Source organism: Nyctereutes procyonoides, unplaced genomic scaffold (genome assembly GCF_905146905.1).
Source record: "Nyctereutes procyonoides isolate TBG_1078 unplaced genomic scaffold, NYPRO_anot_genome, whole genome shotgun sequence".
In the NCBI taxonomy this organism is placed as follows: Eukaryota; Metazoa; Chordata; class Mammalia; order Carnivora; family Canidae; genus Nyctereutes; species Nyctereutes procyonoides.
In genome coordinates this window covers 60,420,920-60,435,037 of record NW_026575046.1, presented here as the reverse complement: position 1 = coordinate 60,435,037, position 14,118 = coordinate 60,420,920, and the positions used below count along the sequence as shown (strand labels likewise).

The following is a 14,118-nucleotide window of genomic DNA, read 5'->3' as shown; positions in this document are numbered from 1 at the left end:
AAAGCCTGCTTGACCGTTCCAAGTGCAACAGGCCGGGAATTATCTGCATATTCAGCACAGACCCTGAGTTATCAGATTTCTGCAGTCTCAAGAACCAGAATCTGGGAGTACGGAATACTCCCTCAGAAGCGAGGGTTCGCCCTCAGTAAATACGATGAACAAGTCAGAGCTAAAAGTCAAAATCACGGAGACAAGGAGAAGGAGCCTATTCCTCTAGGACATGTAAACACATGTAAGTCCAGGATGGCGGACTGCTGGGGAGGCAGGGCACCCTGGAAATCGGCTCGGTCAGGGGGGCCAGTCTTTTCCCCTTTGTCTTATTTCTTCTCTCTTTTTTTTTTTTTTTTTAAAGCAAAACTCTTTCCTTCAAAGGAAATCTTACAAGACAAGGGTACTGAAATCCAAACTCATTTTAAAAGACAGTACATGGGGACACCTGGGTGGCTCAGTGGTTAAACGTCTGCCTTTGGCTCAGAGCGTGATCCTGGGGTCCTGGGATCGAGTCCTGCATCCACATCGAGCTCCCCGCAGGGAGCCTGCTTCTCCCTCTGCCTCTGTGTCTCTCATGAATAAATAAATAAAATCTTTAAAAAATAAAATAAAATAAAACCTTGTTTGGTAAAAATACTTCACTGTGGCAGATCAGAGCTGCAAACAGAGAAATCCATCAGAAAACAACCACTAAGCCCATTCTATCGTCTTATGTCTTTTTCTGAAAACAAAAACAAAAACAAAATAAAATGTCTTCTAAACCTACAGAAAAAGCAGCACACACAATGTAATTTGCCACCTAGTTCTAATCCTGATATCTTGTCAGTCACATGTCTCAAATTGCTCTCCAAAGAAATAAAACATCACAGGTGTTGCTAAGTCCCCTGCTGCATTCTTGTATCTAGCACCCCTCTCTTGCCCTCCAGAATGAATCGTTCCCCTAAATTTGCTGCCACCCATCTCCAAGCACATTTTATACTACCTACGTATTCATGAAAATTTCTTTTTTTTTCTTTTTAAGGACTCTATCCATTTATTCATCAGAGACACAGGCAGAGGGAGAAGCAGGCTCCATGCAGGGAGCCCCATGCAGGACTCGATCCCAGGACCCCAGGACCACGCCCTGGGCCAAAGGCAGGTGCTAAACTGCTGAACCACCCAGGGATCCTTCATGAAAATTCCTAATGCTTCTTACTAGAGGTGCTCCTGTTGATTCCATGTTGCTCTGGAGACCCAGGGAAGGGATGCCAGGTAGTACTTCACTGCATGAGCACATCACACGTTCTTTTTCCATTTGATGGACACGTCCATGGTCTCCATAACGGTCTCCACCATTTTTTACATTTTGAAGTGTCCATTACAGTCGTGTTTCGTACATTGACAGTCGTGTGATCCACCTCCAGAACTTTTTCATCTTGCAAAACTGAAACTTGGTCCCCATCAAACAACTCCCAGTTCCCCCCTCCCTCAGCCCTGGCGCCCACCCTCCTGCACTTTCTGTTTCTATGAGTCTGAAGACTCTAAGTGCCTCAAACAAACAGAATCGTACACTGTTTCTCTTTCTGTGACTTATTTCCTTTAGGACAATGTCCTCAAGGGTCACCCATGCTGTAGCATGTGACAGTATTTCTTTTTAAAAATGAATAATATTTCAGTGTACATATGTACTGTGCTTTGTTTATCCATTTATTTGTCAAAGGATTTGAGTTGTTTCTACCTCTCGGCTGTGGTGAAAGTCAGATTTTTTTGACAGTATTGCCAAACTCACAGACAAATAAGGGCTCTTTTAACTTGCATTCCCAATTACTAAAAAGAGCAATTCTCCTTATGTCTCCTATTCACTGATTTTATACATTTTCTCTTCTATAAATTGTCTTGTCATATCCTTTGATTTGCCTTCCCCTCTCCTTCACCTGCTCCTTTCTCTCTTCCTTTCTTTCTAGAAGGCTTATTTGTAAATTCCAGGTACTGAGGCATCTAGATGCTTTAGTCTTAGTGTGGAGTCCGCTTGGGACCTTCTCCCCTCTCCTTCTGCCGCCCCCCCCCCCGTGTGCATATGCATGCTCTCTCTCAAATAAATAAAGTAATTTAATTTATTTAAATGAGAGAGAGAGAGAGAGAGAGAGCGCATGCGCGAGCACACGCAAGGAGGGGCAGAGGGAGAAGCAGGCTCCCCACTGAGCAGGGAGCCTGGTGTGGGGCTCAATCCCAGGACCCAGAGATCACGATCTGAACTGAAGGCAGACATTTAACTGACTGAGCCACCCAGTGGCCCCAATAAAAAAAAAATCTTTTAAAAATTAATTAAAAAAATAAAAAATAAAAATTAATTAATAATTAATTCTAGGTACTAATCCTTTCCCAGTTGTATATATTACAAAAGCTTCTCCCAATCTGAGTCTTATGTTATACCAAGTTTCCCATTTTGATACAGTAAAATCTATCAATCATTTCCTTTTTGGTTTGGGCTTTGGTTGTTTTATTTGAGAAGCTCCTTCCTACCTTGAGATCATGAAGATACTCATTATTTTTTCTAAAAATTTCAGTTTTACTTTTCACATTAAATCTTTAAACTACTTGGAATATCTTTTCTGTGAGATGGGGACATACATTATTGTTTTCCATAAATCACTGAATGAGAAGTGAGTCCCAGTCCAGAATAAACAGGACAGCTGAACGTCTCCAGGTGCAGACAGTGAGGGCTGGAGGACACCAAGCACGTCATCCTCTGTAGTGCCCATGACACAGAGGAGCATCCCACAGGGACTCATGTCCACAGGTGTCCAGGACACAAAGAGCAAATGGAGAGTTCTCGTCTTCTGGGTCAATCAGTATATCTCCACCTGTGTCTGGAAAAGGTCCAGCTTCTAGACTGGGCTGCCCTAACTTGTGGACATACCTCAAACATTCCAATTAAAAATTGCTTCAAGGGGTACCTGGGTGGCTCAGTCTGATAAGTGTCTGCCTTCGGCTCAGGCCATGATCTCAGGGTCCTGGGATCCAGTCCCACATTGGGCTCTGTGCTCAGTGGTGAGTCTGCTTCTCCCTCTGTTCCTGCCCACCCCACGCTGGCTCATGTTTACACGCTCTCTCTCCCTCTCTCCCTTAAATAACTAAATAAATAAAATATTTTTTAAAAAAATAAAAAATGACACCTGGGTGGCTCAGTGCTTGAGCATCTGCCTTCCGCTCAGGGTGTGATCCTGGGGTCCTGGGATCAAGTCCCGCATCAGGTTCTCCGCAGGGAGCCTGCTTCTATGTCTCTGCCTCTCTCTCTGTCTCTCATGCATAAATAAATCAAATCTTAAAAATAAATACATAATAATTAAATAAATAAATCACTTCAAATGTCTGACACTCTAATCATCCCCTAAACCAGGTGAGAACCAACCCCACTGGCTCCAAAGGCATAGACTGGTTTCTGCAAAGGCCTTGCTGCCGTTCTCAGACTCGCCCGCTAGGTGGCAGCCCTGGGTAGACCGGCCGAGGCTCTCCTGCAGTTGCCACATCTGAGCTTCATCAAGAAACAAACTAGTTCTAAAGGGCAGCCTTGACACAACACAAAGCCCTCACCTTGGGCCTTGCTATCTTCACAAGTCCACAACAGACTCTGGGGTCTACACCATGGCTTGGCCTTTCTTCCCTGGGAAACAGTCCCCCAAATGCTCCAACCGTGAGGAGCTTGGATTGGAGCCTGACAATCCAGGGCAGAGTGAACTGGATGCCAGGATGGTCACAAGATCCGGGGAGACAGCGTTAGTCAGGGAGAACCCTAGAGCAGACCCAGAAATCCCTTCTGATGCTCACAGTCCAGCTCTGATCACGTGGTAGGACCTGGGACCCTCAGGCTCACAGCCTGTGTTGTTCTGGCCACGGCCCTACCCCCAGGTGAACACTCGCAGGACCAGGTCTTGCCTATTTCGACTGAAATTCGCCTTCCTCAACTCCTACCCTCTTGTTCCCATTCTAGCCCTAGTCACATAGAAGGATCCCTTTCCACGGGACAGCATCCAGACACTCAAAGAGGCTCACGGGCCCCCAAACACTTCTCGACTTTCCTCTACAAGCAGGGCTCAGAATCATGCCTGGGTCAATGTGATCACAGCCTCTGAAGAAGTTGGAAAAATCATGGTTATAGTTAACTCCGGAGAATTGAAAATCTATCCTATTTAGAATAGAATTTTTCCTTTCTATAATCAGATGATTATAGTCTTATTAGGAAGTTCATCCTTTGTGCACACATGTGCACACACATGCGCACACACATGCAAATGTTTAGCTTCCCAGCAAGGCAAGTGGAATTCCAAGTGAGAGAGAATATCTAATTCGGCCCAGAATTCTCAAGAGACAGGCAGCAAACAACTCATCTGAGGCAGGCATGAAGTCTTTAGAGATGACTCCCCTCAGCTTGTGAGGACGGGAAGGAAGTGCCCCCCCCCCGGGGGGGGGCTTAGGGGGGGCCCACATTGAGGGTCTGGTTCCACCCACACAGGAGGGGGGCCGCTGAGCCGAGGGAAGCCCACAAGAGAATGGCCCCCATCTCTACACTGGTAAGAAACACTCGTCACTCTGGGCTTCAATAAGGAAACGAAGAAACTCCTTTCCTGGGATATCTGAGAAAAGAAGTCAACTTTTAGGAATCACCAAAAGCTGAGGTGGGGGTGGGTGACTTTACTGTTTGCAGGATTTTTTTCTTTTTTAACTAAAGAACATGCATCACAGTAGTAAAGAAAGAAGATCCTCTATGTTGCTCCCCCAACCAAGGCTTGGCAGTGTCTGCCCAGGCTCTCCTGGGCATTTCAGAAGCAACCGAGAAGAATCCAGACGGCACATTCTGAGGGGCCTGGAGATGGAGCTGCCAGGCTGCTAGCCTCCCCCGCCATAAATGCATGCAAACACACGTATGCACACTGGCAAAGCTGGGGAGAGGGCCCAGGCCCCAAAGCCCCGGATCTGTGGCGCCCCTCCCAGCTAGGGCTGCCTCATTTCCTCAGAGATAAATCACGCAGAGGGCTGCGGAGCCCCACAAATCTCTCAAGCAAACACGCAAGTCAAACAGCACCATTTACCCCGCAAGGGCCTCTCCAAGTTAACAAGGCTTGGGAGGAGCCAGGCAACAAAACCGGCCTTGTCCAGCGAGGTCAACCTTTGCCCTGGGGCCCGGTGGGGAGGAAACCTGTGGCCACCCCCATGTCCCCTGCTTCCTCTCCTGCTGGCCCACCCAGGAATGAGCTTCCCACAGCCCGGTGGTGGCCCTGGCAGCTCAGAGGTGCACCTTTACCCACCCCACCCCCACCCCCGCAGCGGCCAGCCTCCTGTCCTCGTGTGGTCCTAAGGTGGCACTTGCCAAGGGACACGGGTCCAGCTGAAGAGAACTGGGGAACCTCATTGGCCACCATTAACAAACTAGCCTCCAAGGGTCACAGCTGTAGGAAAGGACAGGAGAACGAGGCACGAGGCACGGGCTGGAGGGGAGGGCGAGTCACCTTCCCATGTCATCTGTGGGGAGAACAAGAAAACGGGGGGAAGGGAGAGAGCAATCTCAGTCCGGATGTTTGTTCGAGCTGTGAAAGTCCTCAGGAAAGAGAGAACTGGGAGCCCATGAAACTTTACGCCTCATGAGGGCAGACTTTCTTTGATGAAAAGGTGGTAATTGGAGTTTTTCTGAGATAGAAGTCACGCACTGTACGATTCACCCAATCAAGGCCCCAGTCAGCGGAGCCGGCACACTTACCAGGCCACCACTACGTAATCCCCGGCACATTGTCATCCCCCACCCTCAAGTGCCCATCAGCACTCCCCCTCCCTCCCCCCCACCCCTCTGCCCCAAACAACCCCTGTCTCCCTCCTGTCTCTGTGGAATCCCCAGTTCCGGACATTTCCATACAAATGCAATCAGACACCGTGTGGTCGTTTGTGACTGGCTTCTATTTAGCACCAGGTTTTCCAGGTTAATCCAGATAGCGGCAAGTGTCAATGCGTCACCTGTTTTTATGCTGAATGTTCATATTCCGCCATTTAGAGCAGACCACAGCTGGACCGTTTCCATGTTCTGGCTGTTCTGAATGCTGCCGCTATGACACTGACACTGCAGCTGTTTCTGTGGACGTGTGTTCGCAATTCTCTTGGGACTACACCTCGACATGCAATTGCTGGGTCATCTGGGAACTGTGTTTACCTGTCTGTGGAACTGCCAAACCGATCGTGGCTGCCCCACCTTCCACCCCACCCCCAGCAGGGCATGGGGGCTATGGCGACCACTCCACATCCCTAGGAGGGCAGATTATAGCCCCACCTTGAGAGGCCTAGGACAAAAGCAAGAAGGACAGCAGATACTTATGGAGTTCTTCACACAGCAGACACTTATGGAGTTCTTCACACCGGTGGGCACATGGTGCCACTGCTTTATATGCGACATCATCTAACCTCCAGGGTGACATAAGAGACCAAGCCTGCTACCCTGAAAAAAGTCCCACTCTGCCACTTCCTGGCAAGGCCATGGAACTTTCTTTAGGCTGAGATGGAGCCAGGAATACATATGAAATGAGAAATCACTCAAAGAAAAATAAAATCCAAGCTAAACCCAAGTCAAAAGCCTGAGCCAAATTTAGACAGGGGGAAAAATGCCCATAAATAAAGGAGCAAGGAACCGGTGGGTAAAGGTAAAGACAGGGAGGTAGGGCCAGCACTCCCGGCCCCAGGGCAGAGAAGGCACACAAACACTCAGCTGGGGCTATCCCTGACCCTTGCTGTGGTTTCCCGCTGCTGTAAGAGGGAGCTGACAAAAACAGGAAGGGAGGCAACTAGAATGAACCTACGGTATTGTGGCATTGGACTGGAACTGGGAGTGTTAGTGCAAACTCAACAGTTTTCAATATATATGCTATGTATTGTAGATACAGATATATGAGGGGGCAGGGGAGACAGAGACCTGGAAACAGAGATGTAAGTGGGGCATGGGGTACTGAGATAGCCCCTACTCTGGCTACTGAGACAACCTGGGAACAGTGATACCCCACTAGCTCTATGCACACCTGGCGTTCGGATCTCACTCCTAAGTACCATCCTCTACTAAAAGGAATGAGGACTCCTTGGGGAAATGGCTGATTCCCAGGACGAGGGCAGGAAATGAAATGAGCCTGGGACATCTTCTTGTGCCAGAGAGCAAGAAAGTGTTCACAATGAATCCCAAACCCACTGAATAAAGCAGGAAATCATGAATCTACATAGAGACAGTCAGACAGCTGGGCAAGGGGAAAACAATGAACTCTGCAGGGGAGAAGCCTGGAGGCATCACCTTCACTGAGTGATCAAAGGGAACATCACAGGTAATGGGTCCTATCCAACCAAGTGCCACTAAGATGCGGTGAGAAGGTGGCAGCGTCCCTCCTGTGACAGTCCCAAGATGCACAAATGGAATCAAACCAGGAGGATCTGGCGAATCCAGGTGGAGGGACATGCATCAAAATAACTGGCCTGTCATCTTCTAAAGCATCAAAGTAAAAAATAAATAAATAAATAAAGCATCAAAGTCATGTAGGTCAAAGTCTGAGGAACTCTTCCAAGCTGAAGGAGACCAAAGAGACGTGACAGCTACATGCAATGCCTGATTCTGGACTGGATCATTTTCCTATTAAAGGCACTATTTATACACCGGGCAAAACTCAAATTGGAGCCTACTGATTACATGGTATTAGCTATCTATCAATGTTAACCTCCTTATGTTGATGTTTGTATTACTGTCTTATAGGAAAATATCCTTATTAAAAAGCACATAGGTTGGCAATTTGTCCTGGAAAGATAAGGGGTAAAAATTCTTTGTGCTGTACTTGTAACTCTTCTATAAGTTTGTGACAGTTTCACAATTTACAACATTTGAATTGTAAATGAAAAAGAAAGCAAGAGAGACAATATCATGCTACATCATCAGATGGGCTCAGATTGTCACATATGAGTTTTGGGCTGAGCAAGCCCCAAAGTCCTCTTTTAACTCAGGGAGCCATAAATGATTCTGATGGGGATGGGGATGGAGATGCTCTGCCACTCACTGGGACTGCCTTCCAACCCCAAACATACAACCATCGATGCACACAGAAGGTGGCCGTGGCCCCTGCCATGGGCCAGGGCAGTTCCGTCTGTGAGCTACAAGAGAAGAACTGGCCAACGGCACTCACAGCAAGCCAGTTTTCTGACTGACTGGCCCACTGCTCATGCCTGTCCGTGTGAAACAAGAGCTGAGCATGGCAAAGAAAATAACTTGGAATGCAAGCCAGGAGCAAAGGAAGAAGCCATGCTCCCACCAAAAACCAACAACAATAATGACTCCCTCTCATATCTGCACAGGGCTTCAATACTTCCAAGCTTCTCTTCATCTGAAATCGCACATGACCCATACAAAGGAAGGAAGTTACAGACCTGCTAAGCCAAACTCCTATTACACACTGAACACCACTGCATAGCACCTCCTCCCTGGTAGCCCTTGCAACACTCACAGTGATACACAGATATGTGTGATCATTTAACTAGCATTAGTCTCCCCCCACTGGACTACAGAGTTCAACAGTGTCTGCTCACAGATATCCCAGTACTTCACATTAGGCAGACACTCCAAAAATACTTTCTAAATGATCACATGGGTATGTGGGAGGGTGGATGGATGATGGGTGGGTGGATGAGGAGCTGGATGGATGAATGATGCATGGGTGGGTGGATGAGGGGCTGGGTGGATGAATGATGCATAGAACAATGGATGATGGGTGGAAGGATGGATGGGGGATAGAAGGATGGATGAAGGGTGGGAGGATGGATGATGGGTGAGAGGATAGATGATGGGTGAGAGGATAGATGATGGGTGGGAGGATAGATGGGAGGTGGGAGGATGGGTAGAAGGATAGATGATGGATGGATGATGGGTGGGAAGTTAGACGGGAGGTGGGAGGATGGATGATGGGTAGAAGGATGGATGATGGATGGAAGGATGCATGATGGATGGAAGATGGGTGGAAGGATGGATGATGGGTGGAAGGATGGATGATGGATGGAAGGATGAGTGATGGGTGGAAGGATAAGTGATGGGTGGAAGGATGGGTGATGGATAGATGAGAGATGGGAGAATGGATGATGGGTGGGAGGATGGATAGGAGGTGGGAGAATGGATGATGGGTGGAAGGCTAGATGATGGATGGATGATGGGTTAGAAGATGGATGATGGGTGGAAGGAAGGATGATGGGTGGAAGGATGGATGGGAGGTGGGAGGATGGATGGGAAGTGGGAGGATGGATGATGGATGGGAAGTGGGAAGATGGATGGGGGTGGGAGTATGCCCAACTTTGGTGTGCCCCCAGCCACCCTGCCTGGCTCTCTACCTGCTGCTGTTGGGCCCGGAGGTCACCGATCTCCTTCTGGTCCTCCTCATGGAGCCGCTTCATATCCTCCCAAGACTGCTGCAGCAGGTTACGCTCCCGCAGCAGCTGTCCATTCTCCCGCCTCAGCATGTCCACATCGTCCTTCAGCTGGGTCTGGTCGCTCAGGAGCCGGCTGTGGAGTGTGCTACAACCCCCATACACACGGTGAAGCCCAGCCAGCCTCCACCCCCCCAGCCCCTCCTCTCCTGCCCCTCCACGTCCCAGTACTCCCAATTCACCCGATGGGAGCCCACAGCAGTAAGGGCAGCAGCACTCAGAGGCAGGCCAAAGCGTGGTATCAGCCAAATGCCAGAAAGACCCAAACCATTTTTTAAAAACTTGCGACCAAAAAGAGCACACATATGAAGGCCAAGGCAAGGCAATGGGCCCATACCTGGCACAGGCCTGGGCAAACGTCAGCAAGTGGGCAGGTAAGGCAGGCCAGTAAATTCAGAGGGGCCCCAGGAGACCCAGGGGAACATGCCCGGCCACCTCTCCTATAGCAGAAGCTGCAGCAAAGCCCCTGGACAGTGACCCAGGAGCCCAGCCATCTGCCTGGCCTACTGCCTAATTTTCCATCCCTTTCCTGTTGTGCTTCCGAGTCTGTCACTAGCTGCTGTAAAGGGTTCACAGCTCACCCTACACTTAGAAAAACTGAGACCCAAAGACCCAAACTCTCTTGCTGAAGGCCCACTAGCTGTTATGCGGCAGTCCCACTCACTGGTAGAAGTCGGTCTCCTTGGCCACCTCCTCGCACCTCTTCAAGGCGTTGGTGTGCTGCTTCTGCAGGCTCTGCAGGTCCGACATGGCCCGCACACACTGGATCTTCAGCCTCTCGTAGTCGGGATTCAGCCTGTGGTAGGGCCTGACCCAGACAGCAGCAGTGAACACAGGCCCCGGGATCACTCGGACAACGGGTGTCTCTGCCCCGGGTAGCCTCCAGCCCAGTGTCCCCGGACACTGGGGTTCTGTGCACCACAACCACCTGATGCTTGTTCAACTCCCATATCCTGGCATCCCCAAACCCACAGGATCCCTAGGGTGGAGGGCCCTGGCTGCCCAGGCTCCCTGGTTGAGCCTGGAGCGCTAAGAAGTTACCATCTTACTCGCTAGCAGCTCCCGGGAACCTGTGCAGCAGGACTTGACACACAGTGGGCACACCAGAAACCTGTGATGAAGCTTCTCCTCTTTTTAAGAAAGTGACTGTCAATCTTGGGAACCCAGCAAAATACCAAGGCCCAGACCAATTACATCAGCATCCTTGGGGATGTGACCCAGACAGACACCAGGGGATTCCGGTGTGTCGCCACTGTTGAAAACACTGGCCAGGAGCACCGCTTCTCAGAGTGGGGTCTCCAGACCTGCAGCATTAGTTTCACCTGGGAATATGTTAGAGTGCAAACCCTCAGGTCAGCCCCAGAACTCCTGAATCAGACACGTGGGAGGGAGGGAGGCCTAAGCAGCAATCTATGCCTTAACAAGCCCTCTGATGACCTGGTGCACGCTCGAGTTTGAGAACCCCCTGCCGTACAGCTGGCGTTCATAACTTTTCTCTGTCAAGGGCCAGACAATAAATGCTGTAGGCTCTGCTAGCCATACAGCCTCTGTGTAACTACTCCTTCTGCCTTGGGACCACGAAGCAGGCCCTGGACAATATGTACTCTAGCACCCCGTGTCTCCACTGGCCCTGGCTCTGTGCTGTCTGAGCTCAGAGAATAGGCTTTGCAGCCCTGCCGTCAGCCCAGAGGAACCTTCCTCAGGATGAGGCACATCCATGCCTGATGCTCCTAAGGCAATCTCCCTCACCTCAGAAGCCCAACCAGCATCTCCCAGAAGGATGAATCACACTGTATCCCTCCTCTTCCACGAAGCCCTCCTGGATGGGGCAAGTGGGTAAAGACTCTCTCTTTGCCCCACCCCGCGGACCGGGTATCCACCTCTGAATTCCAACAAAAGACGGAATCAAAGATTTTCTCCAAAACAGCAAAGAAGCCAGGCAGTATATATCCTCCAAAAACACACATGCAGCAGGAAGAATTAAGGTGTGCACATGTCACGATCCATTTAACAATGAGGAGGGGTGGCACACATGCATGCACAGACACACGCACAGACGTGCACACACATGCACGCACACAGCCAGGCGGGTCAAGGGCTCAGCAATGGGACATCTCCATCAGGGCAGGGGCTGCATACAGGCAGCAGACGAAGACAATGAGGAAGCATACTGTCCTGGTGCTGGAAGACAGAGGCCTAGAGAAGCGTAGTGACAAGCCCGAGGCCACCCAACTAACCCGAGAGGAGGCACCAGAGTGGGACCAGGCCCTGCGAGCTGCTGCCAAAACCACCCACCAAATCATCATCCACAGAGGATGAATATATGGCAGACACACCCACACCTCTCAATATCTGCGTGTGCGACTGAGGCCACAGGCTCCAATTCAGCTCAGAGGAAGCATAAGCGGCCTGCGCCCCCTCCCCTCATCCAGGGCTGCCGGGAGAGCATTTCAAAGTGAGGGGGGCAGTGAGCACACAGCCACCCTGGCAGCATAGCACGGACCCCCGGGAGATAAGGATGAGTGTCTGAGGGGTGAGGGGTGGTGGCGTGACGGCATCAGGAGAGCAGCCCTTGTCCATCGGGCCTGGGCAGAGAAGCAGGTGAGGTCACTACCTCTTATCAAAGGTCGTCCCGTGGGTCGCGAAGGCCAGGCGCTTCCGCAGTTCATTCCTCTCTCGGGTCATCAGCCGCAACTGAATGGAGAGGTTCTCCACCTTCTCATTCACCTGTCGGTCGGTGAGGAGGGGTGGCGGGGATGGCGCCTTCCCGGTGGTACCTGGCCAGGGGGACATAAATATTAAAGTGAACTCACATTTAGATAGTACTCACCCAGGCTGCCAGGCACTGCTCTGAGCCCTTGGCCTGCATCAGCTGCACCCAACAACCCTACCAGGTGGGTCCTGCAGTGACTGCCCTTCAGATGAGCCCAGGTCAGAAGTAACGGGGTGGGGGGGCTGAGACCTGAGCCCAGGCCATCTGCTCCAGCACCCAAGCATCATCCACCACCCTCTGCTGGCCTTGACTGGGGACCCCCACTCTCTTCCCAGCCACTATGAAAGCTCCACAGTGGAACCCTTTGGGCCCTGATCTGCGCATCTTTGCCTGGTCTGGAAATAGCAGCTATCTGCAACCCCTGGGCACGAAGAGGCAACCTACGGCCTGAGCAGAACGGAATCCACAGCCTGAGGAGGAAGGGACAGGTGGGAGCCAGGGAAGCTTCTGAGGCCCAAGGCCGCTGGCTCTGAAGCTGAGCCCCAAGGTCTGTGTTCCCGTCTCCATCCCCACCCCCAACCAGGGCTGAACACTACACACCACCCTTTTCCAACCTCTCCAAATGCCTGGAGGACCTGCCCCAGCCAGCCCAGGCGTGTGGGCTTCGGAAAAGGCGCTCAGGGACAGCCGACCATGGTTAAGGTCGGTGTGACATGATGTAGGGACGTCCTGGGGCTTCTGTCTGCCCAGGCCCTCATCACCTATACCCAAGACTGTCTCAAAGGAAAGCCCATGCTATAACTAAGGAACAGTGACCACCACTAGCACCTCTGACAAGATCTAAATCCTTTTCTAAGAAGAAAGCATCTCACTCAAATGGCCAGGAGGCAGAGACAAAATCTGTGATGCTTTTATATTTAATTCTGTCCACACATTCACCTGGGATATCCGCTAACCCTCGGAGATGCTAGGCAGGGTCCCAGGAACTCACAGCAGCCATCTCCTTCGATGGATGTGACCTGGGAGGCTGATTCACCCCAGGGAGTACAGTGCCTATCTCCCCAGCAGCCCTAGAATGTGCGGAGGGCAAGAAGCAGGTCTTCTGACCCTGTGCCATCCTGACACCAGCCCCCCCTCCAGCTGATCCTTGTTGGCTGACTACTTATGCAAGCCAAGTATCCCCCAAAAGAAAAGATGGGCACTCAGGTGTGGCCCCGCATCCTCCCGGAGTGTCAGGGAAGATGGGGACTTCTGCAGTGCTGGGAGATGGGCTAGAAGGCGGCATGAGGTAGGAGCCCCCACCTCTCAGTTCAGCATTCTCCCAAGTGGGGAGCCCAACCACTGAATCTAGTCCCCTCAAAAGTGCATGTTATTGTAAAACCACCACGACTGTAACAACTGGGATTCCCAGGCTTCAGGCCAGGCCTCTGGGTCAGAATGCCCTCTGACAAGGGGTCCAGGACCAGCGCTGCCCACCAGTATCTCCCCCACCCCCCACACCATCCTACTCCACAGCCTGAGAAGCCTTCCCTCGCCTTTCCCCCAAAAGACCCTGGACCCTCAGCCCTGCCCCCGGAGTTCTGGAAAGCAGCTGGTTACAGCTGTGCAGGCTGTGTCACTTCTTCCTCTTCGGGCAAATGAGCCTTAACCCAAGGCCAGGTTGACCCTGCCATCCAAGCTGCAGGAATTTAGCTGGCTCTCTGAAAAGTGACCCTAGAGACCAAGGTCATAACCTAAAGGTTTGCAAACTTTTTGGCCTTAGGACCTCTTTATGATCTTAAAATGAGGATTCCTAAGAGCTTTTGTTTACATGGCTTATAAGTATCTAATGATCTCTACTAGATTAGAAATTAAAATTAAAAAAATTTAAATATCTACTATTTTTTTTAATTTTTATTTATTTATTCATGAGAGACACACAGAGAGAGAGGCAGAGACACAGGCAGAGGGAG

At 50.7% G+C, this 14,118-nt stretch overlaps 1 protein-coding gene across 5 annotated transcripts in view; it reads right to left on the bottom strand.

Moving 5' to 3' along the window:
- The window catches only part of DLG5 (discs large MAGUK scaffold protein 5), a 118,395-nt gene that overhangs the window by 47,537 nt on the left and 56,740 nt on the right, over nucleotides 1-14,118 (bottom strand). For 4 of the 5 annotated variants that reach the window (XM_055325329.1, XM_055325331.1, XM_055325330.1 and 1 more), the window contains 3 exons: nucleotides 12,068-12,230; nucleotides 10,118-10,261; nucleotides 9,358-9,541 (listed from right to left, as the gene is read on the bottom strand). In XM_055325329.1, the coding sequence (XP_055181304.1) occupies nucleotides 9,358-9,541; nucleotides 10,118-10,261; nucleotides 12,068-12,230 (491 nt within the window). The remainder of the gene's footprint in view (nucleotides 1-9,357; nucleotides 9,542-10,117; nucleotides 10,262-12,067; nucleotides 12,231-14,118) is intronic. The other variant, XM_055325332.1, reaches the window with a different exon arrangement.